At 38.7% G+C, this 13,337-nt stretch overlaps 1 protein-coding gene across 1 annotated transcript in view; it reads left to right on the top strand.

Annotated features, from left to right (window-relative positions):
* LOC123755808 (very low-density lipoprotein receptor) overlaps positions 1-13,337 on the top strand; it is a 69,239-nt gene that overhangs the window by 54,888 nt on the left and 1,014 nt on the right. Inside the window, 8 exon segments of the mRNA XM_069300306.1 lie at positions 1,352-1,471; positions 2,972-3,098; positions 3,815-3,928; positions 4,523-4,638; positions 6,161-6,281; positions 6,834-7,005; positions 9,864-10,059; positions 12,747-12,833. Of these exon segments, the coding sequence (XP_069156407.1) occupies positions 1,352-1,471; positions 2,972-3,098; positions 3,815-3,928; positions 4,523-4,638; positions 6,161-6,281; positions 6,834-7,005; positions 9,864-10,059; positions 12,747-12,833 (1,053 nt within the window).

Genomic DNA, 13,337 nt, shown 5'->3' with positions numbered 1-13,337 from the left:
CGTATTGCCATGAAGCTTTGTGAAGCTTGTGTAGCTTGAGGTAGCTTGTGGTAATTAGATGGACCGAAGCTTCACAATATGCTGAATGAACTCTTTGCCAGCAATGCAGCCTGTCCTCATAAACAAAGGCCAAAGTCCATTCCATGCATTTCCCCACCCCCTCCAAACCCCACTTTTAATTGAAAAGTGGTTTACGTGTGAAACACAACTGATGACGTTCGAACATTTCTTGAATAAGTGCTTCGCTGATGCAGCCCGTCCTCTAAACAAAGATCCAAAGTTCATTCCATACACCTGCCATACCCCCTGTTTATGAATGAAAAATGAATGAAGATTTACACACTGCTCACAACTGATGACATTCGAATGCTAACAAAACAAGTGCTTCACTGACAAATTTTGTTCGATACACAACACTGTAAATGCTTCACCCACATACTATAAATACAAATAATCGCAAACAGAACCTAAAACCTAACCTAACTTAACCTAACCTAACCTAACCTAACCTAACCTAACCTAACCTAACCTAACCTAACTTAACTTAAGCTAACCAATGCCTAAATATGCACAGGATGCAAATATATAATAATAATAATATTAATTTATATTTGAGAAAATTCCTGTTTTGAATGACGAGCAGGATAAAATATATGAATGCGTCTTTAGGGTCGACTGCTGGATGAAATGGACTTGATCTGAGGACGGGTTGCTGTCTGGTGCCTTTCCTAGCGAGGTGGAGTGTTACTTGCTCCCTGTGCCTCATGTGAGGAGCCAGGTTCTGACTTTGGTCCACAATAAGCCAAACTGAACTCCACAGCTGATGTGATTTAGTAGTTGGGTGCCATCTCAGCAAGGTAGCTTCAGGAAACCAGCAAAGATTGCCCAGAAATTGGCATTTCATTACATTCTGCACTTTTTTTTTTTTTTAGTCCTAAATGTACATTTGTGTGTTCTCATGTAGTTGCTGGGAGAGGAATGAGTGCTTTTGTGTGTGTACTGTATTACAATATTGTCCCTCCAAAATTGTTTAACATAATTATTATTAAGATTGCTCTATGATCATAATCTCTGTATGAGGATTTTTGGCTCATTTTAAATAGTAAAGAATGTTGAAATTAAAATAAAAATAAAAAATAAAATGACCCGACCAGGATTCGAACCCATGCTGGCCAGGATCACCCTTAAATGTACATGGTACTGTGACCATCTCGCCAATAATAGTTTCATTGTTGAATTCATATACATGTATATGTATACATGTATATACATATACAGTACATGTACATTTGAATACATATACATATATGCTGTATGAAATATTACTCTATTTTATATCAATTTTTTTCAGAGAGAGTGTACAGAGAAGGAATTTTTGTGCTCGAAGGGAGGGATTTGTGTGCCAGCTTCTTGGCGGTGTGATGGTGACCATGATTGTCCTGATGGGAGTGATGAATATAGATGTCCTAAGGTATGCTCCTTTCTGATACATACTGAATTAATAAATTCTGTTTCTGTTTTGTGAAAGGCCTGTTGATATAATAATAATAATAATAATAATAATAATAATAATAATAATAATAATAATAATAATAACAATAATAATAATAAGAACTTTGTTTACAAAAAGGTACAATGGGTTTGGGAGATTACATATGATTGGTCTTTTACACTCTTGCACAGCCACCAACACACACAGCATTTCGGGCATAGTGAAACACATGGCGTTTTGAATGTTTATATAATAAACTGCTGCAGGTTTATATGGTTTATATAATAAATTGCAGCAGGTTTATATAATAAACTACTTTTTCTTAAGTATAAACTTAAGAAAATTGTGATTCCATCTGTTCTATTCAAAATGACATTCTGCTCCTCTGTTGCAATTGCTGCTGTTAATTCAACGTGTAATTATTGTCATTCTTTCTTCTACTTCAGTTCAATTCATGCTTTTTGATCTCAATTAGTCTTAAGTCTTAGTTTTTTATTTTTATTTTCCACATCTTGCCTGAAACACTGTACATATTAGTGACTTTAAGCATTGTATATACTAGCTCTATCTAGAAATCCAACATTCTGCTTATAACTCAATATGTATGAATGTACTTTTGCCTAAATACAAATTTATTTACATATTTATAACCATCTCTCTAATTACTGGTATCATGATGGGGGCCGAGTTACATTCTGCACTGGTCCTGTAGTACAGTGGTCTACATCCTTGATTCACAATTGTGGATCCTGGGTTCAATTCCCAGGTAGGGTAGCAATGATTTGACACATTTCCTTTCACAGAGCTCAATAAGCTGTCACTGTCCCGAAGAATAGGCTTCCTGTTCCAAACAACAGAGCTTAGTGCTTCCAAGACATAGTTGGCATCACAGTGACTGCCAGGAGGTGCTCCCTCTAACTACCAATTGGTTTATATAACCTCTGGTCTCGATAGCCACCAGATGGCAGCACTTGCAATAACACAAGGGCCAGGAGTCGTCAAGCATTTACACAACCACTTACCTAATATATACATCTTTCCTCAATCATGACTGCTTTGTTTACCGTTATTAGACAGTTTATGATCAAAACACTATGAGGCTACAATATACTATAATATATATATATATATATATATATATATATATATATATATATATATATATATATATATATATATATATATATATATATCTATCTCTCTATATCTATCTATCTATCTATCTATATCTATCTATCACACACATATAAAAACACAATATATACAGTAATATATACAGTATATTTTTTTTTACCACATTTTTCCAATCGGAGTATGAGAGAGTACTGGGAAGATGGGACACCACGAGCGTAGCTCTCATCCTGTGACTACACTTAGGTAATTACACACATACATACATATATACGTACTGTATAGTATATGCATCCTTTTGTTTTCATTTGATACACAAAAGACTTGTTTTTTCTGTTTAACATGTAGGGAGTTGTATGCAGCTTGCAGCGCGGTCAGTATAGGTGCCAGGACAGTGAAAATTGTCTTAGTGATGACCAAGTGTGTGACGGCTCACCAGACTGTGATAATGGCAGTGATGAGGGCCCCGACTGTGGTTAGTACTGGCACTTTCGTAAAGCTGTGTTCATCATATATCAACTTTGTTGGATGTAGTGTTTTAGTACTTACTGAAGTGGAACTTTGAGCCTCAGCATAGGTGGGTCTTTATACCCCACCTAGTGCTTGTATAACTGCTAGGCTCTCATGACTTTCCTCCCCCCGTTGTATAAGGTATTGTGTACTCAAGAGAGAGACGGTGGCATGTGTAACTTGAATGAGCCATGAACAACCAGGATGCTATGATACAAAGCAACAAATCATAACCCTTAAGGGCTCCATGCAAATGAGAATTAATTGTAGGCTGTGTGAGGCCGACGCTCTATCAACTTGGCTATGAGCAGTCTTAAAAGGAAAGGAAAGTGGACCCTCACACGTGTGGGGTCCATGGTTTGAAACCCATACAGCCCAGATGAATGGAATGTTAATTTCCACAGAAGTGTGGATGGCAATATACACTGACTGTCTTTCTATCACAGCTGTCATCGCGACACGGCCATATATGGGCTGTATATGGACTATATTGAAAATACTTAGTCTGGTATTTTCAATGCAGGGACTGAGTACAATATATTGTCTAAACTAGGTACTGTATTTCTAACATGACTGAATACAGTGCATGTTCTTAGCTTGGTGTTCTCAACACAGAAGCTGACTACAGCACATGGTCAAATAAAATATGAGTGTAACTTGTTCACAAGACTTGCATTTCAGAACACTCGTGCTCAGAGACAGAGTGCAGCCATGGCTGCTTTATGACTCCAAAAGGACATCAGTGTACCTGCCCTCTCAACCTCACCCTTGACCACTCCAATACTACATGTATGGGTAAGTTTCGGAAAAAGTGGAGAGAGATAGAGACAATGACAATTAAACTTATCTAAGGGTTTATTTGTTAAAAAGGAATGTAGCTACAGTACTATATTTTCCAGTTCAAACATTGGTAGTATATTGATTTTTATAAAACTAATAATAATAGCAAACTTTTTTTGTCTACTACAAGATTTCTTATATTTCTTACATTCTTGTACAGCCACTAGCACGCATAGCACTTTGGGCAAGTCCTTAATCCTAATTTTAACACACACATCCCTAGGAAACAGCCTGTAGCAGCTGTCTAACTCCCAGGTACCTATTTACTGCAAGGTGAACAGGTACATCAGGGTGAAAGAAACTTTGACCATTTGTTTTCGCCTCCGCCGGGGATCAAACCTGGACCCTTAGGACTATGTACCTCGAGCGCTGTCAACTCGGCCATCAGGCCCCTGGCTAATTATTAAATTGGAATACTAAATTGTATTCAAACAATTTGGTAAACATTTTCTAATGATCTTTACAAAATGAATTTTGAATCTTTGAACTAGGATCTAGAAATTAAGGGATAAAGATTCTTATAGGAAAAACAAATTTCACAAATTTCAGGTGGCCTACCATCAGCCTTTGTGTTAGTGGGACTACGAAATACGTTAGAAGCGTATTCTCTTGGTGGCCCCAGTTCTTTCACTGTCTATGAGGGGAAGAGCAAGACTTCTACTGGGGTAAGCTCTGCTTCATTGTAAAACTTAATACTAAAGCGTGTTGTAAAGTTTTGTTATATATACTTATTGTAGTTGTATTTTATAATATCATTTATAACTACTGTATATGCACCCCAGTATTTTATATTTTAATTTGTTATTGTAAGTGCATAATATTGTTTATGTAAGCGAGTGTAAATTGTTTAACTGTAGCTGCTGGAAGAGAGCGAAGCTCATGCTTGGCTCTCTTTCATCCCATCTTCCTTATATTGTTTATCTTGTAGTTTCCAAGGTTTGGAAGGTTTCCAAGGTCTCATCTGGCCACCAGATGCTCTAATTTGATGATTTAATTTGATACTCGGTGCTCTATTTTTTAAACATCCAAGTTTCCAAGGTTTCCAAGGTTTCTTGTAGTTTCTGTAGTTTCTCCACAGGCCACCAAACTTTCAACCCTCCTCTCTCCCTATACCCACATCCTCTTCCAGAATCTCACCTCCCCATCCTTCTACCTCCCCCCATCCTTTCCAAACCCTTTGGACATCAAAGCTAAGCTTCTAATTGTGTTGGCACACACTACTTTGTTAATTTTTTCCACCTCCAGAAAATGATTCACAAATTATATAGTCCTGCCATCAGTTTTGCCTTGTACGGCTTCTGATCAATAGATTTGATGTTAAAATTCCTCCTTACGACAATCTCTCTGAAAGATCTTGCTGTTAATGCCGTCTTCCTCTGGCCATGGGAAATTGTCGACAAGCTCCCTACCTTGCATTGGTTTCCAACTGTTTTGTTTGATAGCAGTGATCGATTGGTGCAGCTTCAGCCTCCTTCATTTCTTGATAAGAATGAGTCTTCTACATTTTGTTCTGGTTCCAAGTTTAGTGCAGACTTTTATTTGACCTGCAGTTATTCAAGCCCTTTATTCTGTAGTGGCTTTATGTAGGTATCTTTTATAAGCAATTCTTCAAGCTTTGTGCTGTTTCTTGGAGAATCCTTGCACATTAGTTCCTCTCTTCCATCTCCTTTGCAGAGTGGTGAGGCCTTAATCAGCCTCATGCTGTGCCTGTATCCATGATTTCAATGTATGATAAGCCAATTGCCATCTTTTCTGCCATGTCCTACTCAGATATTAGGCCCCTGTGGGTTCTGGAGGTCAAATAATTTATTCTGCCATTAGGTACCTTTTGCATCCCAGATGGTGGTGGTGTATTGTCATGGGCTCTCTCTCCTTCACATGATTCCAGTTCAGCATTTCTAGAGGGTATGTTCTGTCTAATGTTTGTTCTTTAGAGTGGTAATCTTCCGGTGGTGATTTGAATTAAATTTACAACTGTTTTCCTTCCTCACTTATGTGACACAACCGTGTTATTGGTCATGCTGGCTGAGCAGGAGGTCATTAGAGCCTGGTGGGTGGAGAGTGTGTGCGTGCGTGTGTGTTAACTCCTAAGGGACCTCAGACTCAAGGATGCATCTGGTGGCCAGGCTCAGAAATGAGCATTCAATTTGATACTCGGTGCTCTATTTTTAAAACATCCATTGACAGATCATAGGTGTAGAATATGACCCAATCAAAGACTTGGTGTACTGGAGTAAGAAGGAATATGGCGGAGTGTATCGTAAAGACCTTCATGCACTCGAGTTACCCAAGTTGATTTATGATACAGGTAAGATGAAAATAATTATAGCTCACATTTAAAAAGTATAATAGCTGATTTGTTAGAGAAGTGTTGTTGTGATATGATTGTATAATTCACATACTGTATTTCTCTTTGAATTAAATTTGTTTAAAAAGAGTCATTTCATAGCATTTTAAATGCAGTAAATCTGCACATCGCAATGACAGACAAAATGCTAAATGCTTTGACTAAAATGAATTCATAATTGTATTTAGAATAATAGAACTATCACTTTGCTCTTTTTCTTTATTATATAGTGTGTGAATTATATCACTGTTGGGTATACTGTATAACTATTTAATAACTTCCATTTTCATTAAGTTGAATATACAATAAAGTTGGAATGGATAAAATTAATGCAGAGGAGTGAAAAAGGAGAGAGAAAATAGAAGCAGAGGGAGAGGAATGTACAGAGGAGGTAAATATGTATTAAGTACTCACCTAATTGTGCTTGCGGGGGCTGAGCTCTTAACTCTTTGGTCCTGCCTCTCAACTGTCAACTGTTAACTGTGAAGTGGTGTCTGGGCTTTCTCCCAACAGATGAAAATGTAATGGAGAGTCTGGCAGTGGACTGGCTGGGTAGGAATCTGTACATGACAAACAGTGTGGGAGGCAGCATCACTGTGTGTTCTCTAGATTGGCATTACTGCACCGTACTTATCTCCAATATCTCCGACTCCTGTAGAGGCATCCGACTTGATCTACAGAACAGGTATGATTATACAGTATTCTTGGTTCTTTGTGGTATTGCAAAAGCATTGGTTCTCTAAGTTAAGCAATTTTTACTACAGCTATGAACTTTGTTGATGATATAAAATTTCCTTAAAGTAAACAGTCAATAAATTTTATATTTTTTCAAATCTTGTTCTTGAGCTGTACCATTCAATTCCCTTAAGGTAAGATGTACAGTTTTCTCTATACAAGGTTTGTGACAAGTCAGATGCAAGACATTCTTTGCAAATACAACTTTTCAAGCTCTCCCAGCAGGATCATTACAGGTCACTGGAGGCAAGCTCAGTTAAGCATGGAATTACTAATTCAGATGCATTCCATAAACCTCAAGCCATGAGTTCTAGTACTCCTAGCAATACTAGAAGGCAGTATTGTATCCGCAACACGTTTAATAACCCCTAGCAATGCTAGAAGGCAATACTGTATCCACAGCATGTTTAATACCCCTAGCAATACTAGAGGGCAATACTGCATCCACAACACATTTCATAGATCATGTATAATTTCCATTCTTCCCGAGTGTGTCTCTGAAAGGTCTTGTCCACTAATCTTTTGTTTCCATATTAAATGTGAATCACAGACAGGGCTAAATCACAAGAAACCAGATAAGAGACTATAGCTAATATCCACTTTCACAGATAAAAGGACCTGGTTGAGTTGTGTGTTCAGGTAATGTACAATCTCCAAATTGTCTCGATGACAATAGCTTGTCATACTCCTCTGGAGTCCAAACTTTACAGAGGCAACTACATTGCCACCAACTCATGAACATGTGCCATGGATGGAAGTCAATAACCCTGACCCGCATTGTGCAAAACTAACACAAACCACGAGTGAGATTGTTATTGTGGATGAAGAGCTCAAGGAACATACATGGAGGTCTCCAACATGCTAAACAATGAAAAGCTGTGATATAAAACCTTCAAAAAGGCTAACTTCTCAGGGCTAGCAGGAAAGACACCAAGTGACCCTAATGATGTGATTAGGCAATTTGCTGGAGAAACCAGTTCAGGTGCTGAAACCATAAACGATCCATTGGAAAGACATGCAACGATAGTTGATCTTGTCAAATAATCTTTTGAACGACTGGCACAACACAGAAGGGTGCTTTTCAAGTGCACTGAAATCTGCTTATTTTTATTTTTAAATTGTGTTTATTTCAGGTTGTTCTTATCCTGTCCTTAGTGGACTGTGTTGTAGGGGTCGGATGCTTAAGTGTGTTATGAATCACGATCCATCATAGATTTCCATTATATTTAGTATGAATGCTTGCTAGGATTATTATATAATTAATTAGTATTGTACTACATGTATAAATCTTCCAAGGGGGGGTGGGGGAACCCTTCAGTCTCTGACACGTTTAGAATCTAGTCTGCATGGCACTACTGTATATATCCTTGTTTATATTTGTGTACATCTCACTTATGTTAGCTTATTTCACATTTAGTATTTACCTGAATTTACCTGAGGGCCACTAGTAGTGGCCTCGGACAGGAAGTCGGCGGCTTGTCAAAGGTCCCACCATTTGCCCTGATGAGCTTTTCTATCTGTTTAAACCCAGCAGAGTCTTGGCATTTATGGCTTCAGCGGAAAGATGGTTTCATAGGTTTACAGCCCTATGGATGAAAAAGCATCTCCTGTTTTCTGTCCTACATTGGGCCTTGTTGAGCTTGAAAAGTATTACTGGTTTACCCCATTTTGCCTCTTAATAATTTTGTGAATTATTCAAAGTTTTGCCCAAAATGCTTTGCATGTAGTGGCATAAGTTTTTTGTGCAACCCCTGTACCTACAAATGTACCTTTGTCTTACATTTTTTGTATTCACATTTTTATGAATAAAGTACAGTATTATTATCATCATCATTATTATTATTAAAATGCACAGAAATCACATTAACGTCATATACTATATTTGGATGAGAAAATCCACTGGGATTATAGGTGGGCACGAACCTATGACCCCAGCATTGCTAGTCGCACACTCTGCCACTAGATCACCGAAGACTTGTGTTTCTGAAGTTGGGACATAAGGTGTAGGACCACTCTGCCCTTCCACCCGAGTGCTTGTGGCTCATACGTAAAAACGTGAATTGGCTTCAGTGGGGCCCTCCACACTTCCTGTGATTTCAGTAGAAATCCGGTTGCATGACTTGTACAAGTCTGTGGTGGTGTAGTGGTAGAGTACACGACTGGCAATACCGGGGTTGTAGGTTCACGCTCACCTATAGTCTCAGTAGATTTTTTCTATTATTATTATTATTAAGTAATGGTAATGTCTTCTCATAGACATAATAACACAGGATAAAAACCCACACTTGTGTATATGTGAAATTTATGTAAGGAATTTACACCAAGTCTTTCGCATTCTCCTGAGTGCTTTGTCAAGGTCTGAGTGTGTGATTAGAGTGAGACTTGCATTTCAACGTCTAATCTTAGATGTTGAGATGTAAGTCTTGTCCTAACCACATATAGTGCATGTACTCAGATCTTGACAAAGCACTTAGGAGAATGCGAAAGACATGGTGTAAATTCGTTACATAAATTTCACAAATACACAAGTGTGGATTTTTAGCCTTTATTATTATTATTATTATTATTATTATTATTATGAATAAAATATTATGTTTAGTACCTAACTGTTATGTAACAATATTAAGTCAATATATTTTCAGTGTTATTGAAACTTAATTATTATTAATTTATAGAAATCTTACAGTATCTGTATTTATAAGCAAGAAATCCAGGTCTGGCTTGTAAGTTTCTGATGTCTGCTATAAATATCTTGCTTGATAAAGGAACTGTGCCTGTTGTGTGTAATTTTTCAATCTGGTTTTACAGAAAAATGTTTTGGGCCAATTGGAGAAATGGGGAAGTGGAAATGGCCGATATGGATGGATTTAACAGATCAATATTGGTGTCTGGTTTAGGGTGGCCCAATGCTCTTGCCTCCGACCCACCCCAGCAACGGTTGTACTTAATGGATGCCCTCACAAACACTGTGCAACATATTAGTTACAGTGGTGCTAATCACACGGTAAGTAAGCATGTCTGAGGGATAAAATGCTGAAGTTAATACAGTAGAAATAAATGAAACTAAATAATATAACTAAACTAACAAAACAGCTATAGGTCTTTGAAGCTATTCAGTGATGATTTATGGATGTATTCAGGAAGGAATAAGTTAACATGTAAATGATCGATAAAAATGAACAGTTTCATCTCGAGGAGTTGGAAATGAATGACTAGAGATGTCCGGTAAAGAGAATGAATAAATCCAGTGTTGAACGTAATGAAATGCCTTTTTAAATGAGCTGCAGTGGATCCCTGACTCCCACCCAACCAGACTAGTTGGTTCATTGGTGTGTTGTCCATTAGCTCCAAAACTGACAAGGAAGATCATGGCACGATCTTTTTGATGTGGGTGTATCACCATTTGTATGATAATCAGGTGGCTTCATTGATAGTGTCCCGCCTACAAACTTCATCTCGGTGACAGTATGGAGTTTCCTGGCATTCTTTTCGCCATTTCCTCTCTCTTCGTAGGTTGTCTTCTATTTCTGTTTGGGTTGTTTTGTCCTTTTTTGGCTCTTTCAGGACCTCATGCCCAATACTGTTGCATCTTATTGTACAATGCTGGCGGAGCCCATTTTGTAAGCTTTCTCATTCTTTGTTTCACCTCTGGCCTGCTCATGAGCTGCCTGAGCCATCCTGGTCCTTGGACAGGGTGCTCTGTTTTCTCTCTTCTCCTCGGTTTGTGGTCGCCCCTTCGGTTCAAGATTGTTTTTCCAAGGCTCTGTTTCTGTTGGCATTGGCCTCTGGGTGGTCGGGTTGGTGCGCTTCATGCTCTACTCCGGCTCAAGAGTTTCTGCTCTCTCGGGCCTCGTGGTTTGTTTGTTCGGTTGCAGCCGTCTCCTTTTTTTTCTGGCAAAGAATGAGATGGCAGGCTTCCGGAGGGGCCCTTGGGTCAGTGCTGCTTGGTTGGTCAGACCAGGGGTGCATCATGTGTTGTATCCTGTTGCAGCTCTCCGCTGTTACCTGTGCGCCTCCGCCTCTGTGTTGTGGACGCACTTTGTGTTGACCCGATTTCCCTCATTCCCTGTTCCAGGGCTCGGGTCTCTCAGGTCATCCGCAGGGTTATTAAGTCTAGCTTGCCTGTGGTCTAATTTCATGCCCATGACATTTGTTAGTACTCTGTGCTGCTTCAGCTGATGTGTTTGGCAATATGTCTTGGGCTGACATTCGGGTACAGGGGTTTTGGAGGTCGAAAAACCTCCTGGTCGCCTATTGGTCCTGGTCATTCATGTGTAGCTTTGGGTTGCAGGTTGCAGCCAGTTGTCTTGACTTAGAGTTGATGTGCGTGTTGCGGCTGCCTCCCGGGTAAGTCTCTTTTACTTGTCTTTGGTTAAGTAGCTCCAGAGAGGTGGAGGGGCTCCCCCTCAGAAAACCAGCGTTGAATATAATGAAACGCATTTTCTGGGTGAGCCCCAGAGGCTCCCTGGCACCCTCCCTCCCTCCAGTCGGCAGTTTTGTTTTGATGCCCAGCCTCCAAACCGAAGTGTGAGTAGCCGGTGTGGGGGTCCAGGGCTACCCCCTTCCCCCTCTCTAGGGGGAGAGGGCTGCTCGGACAAGCGGCGTGGCGGCGGTGAATGACGTTCGCTTGTTTCCTTATGTTTTGGGGGGATTTCTCTCTCTGTTCGGTCTTCGGTTGCAATTTCTTACCAGGTGGGGTTTGTTTTGTTATGCCTACCTTTCTGGGTGCCTAACCCCAGTTGCTGGCAGACATGGAATGGTCCCAAACACATTAGGGTTTCCATAGGCCATTGCTCTCTGTGCCTCTCTCAGGGGGCCAGGTTCTGGCTCGGGGTTCCCAGTAGGTAAAACTCCACTGACTGATGCCCCAGACTAATATAGCATATATCAGTCTGATAGCTTCAGGAAGCCTCCGGGACTCACTCAGAAAATGGCATATCATTACATTCAATGGTGGGTTTTTTATTTGTAAATCTGAATCTAAATTTTGTTGGTTTTACAGTTGTTTTGTTCATTTGGCTTAGGTTTTTCATCTATGTCTGCATTTGATTATAAAATCTTGTCTTTTGACTAAAATTCTCATGTTTTGAATGGTAAAAATTTTTAATGACAAAATGTTTCATCATTCCAAATTTTCCTTAAAGTGGCAGCAAAATTTGATTGATTATAGAGGTTCAGCAGCAGTTATATGAGCCAGGTTAAAGGATTGTAAAGATGATCTATTAAACTCTTTGCTCAGTGTTTGTCATCTGCTCTACTATCCCACAAAGATAATACGGGTGTTTGGTTTCACCTCTTTGCATTCCTAAAGCTAAAAAAACTGGAAAATTTGGCTTTTTATATGAAGAAAAGGAGAGAGCTAGAAAATTTGAGCTAATCATAGGACACGGACTACAGATTTGAATTTAGCACATTGGAAATATATGTACAGTAATTTGTTTAAAAATACTTGACAGCAAAAATGTTGCAGCCCTGTGTAACATTTTATTTCTGCTAACAGTGAATGCAATTGATAATTATTTCATTACCGTCAAAGATTTGCTCACATGTTATTTTTGCATTTTAATAGTGAAGTGGTTGTTTATTTTTAGCATAATTGAAAATGTAAAGGTTAGAAAAACATAAATCAGAGAGGCTATTAATTACTGATTGTGCATTTAGTTTATTATATGGGCATTTTTATTTCTTCAGACATTGATGGATGCTCAAGTTGACCATCCATTTTCTATGGATCTTCTGGGTGACCAACTGTATTGGACAGACTGGAAAACTAAACAGGTTAGTGCTACCAGCAATGTTTCCAACCTGTCTATTGATGTATCTTAAAAAAAAAAAGATGCCAGGTAGATTACCACTTGCCTACATCTATAAAACTAAAACTGCAATGCTAATCCTGGCCTTAAATGGTTCCTAGTGGACTGAAACAGGACCCAGGTGCACCATATGAGAAATAAATATTTTTTTTTATATTCCAAGAGCGCGACTTAACCAAGGCAGAAATTCTCTGCAAATTAAGGGAAGAATTCCGAGCTCTAAAATGACCTCTCAAATGAGATTAAAAACTGTGCTTCTCCCAACCTGGTTAAAAGAGAAACTTAAGTAATTATCTTTGTGTAAGCAGTTTTACTCGCATGGTTTCATCCTAACACAGGTTTTAACCTGTTTTTTGCTATTATTATGAACATTAATTACTAATTTTACTATTGCAAAAAACTGCAGTGTGTTTCTAAATATCACTTAAATATTGTCAGTCATTTGCTAAATCTCGGTTAATATTTTTGA

The sequence above is a fragment of the Procambarus clarkii genome, chromosome 43 (assembly GCF_040958095.1).
Source record: "Procambarus clarkii isolate CNS0578487 chromosome 43, FALCON_Pclarkii_2.0, whole genome shotgun sequence".
Lineage (NCBI taxonomy): Eukaryota > Metazoa > Arthropoda > Malacostraca > Decapoda > Cambaridae > Procambarus > Procambarus clarkii.
Note: the sequence above shows the minus strand (reverse complement) of the source record. Positions and strands in the feature narration are given on the sequence as shown.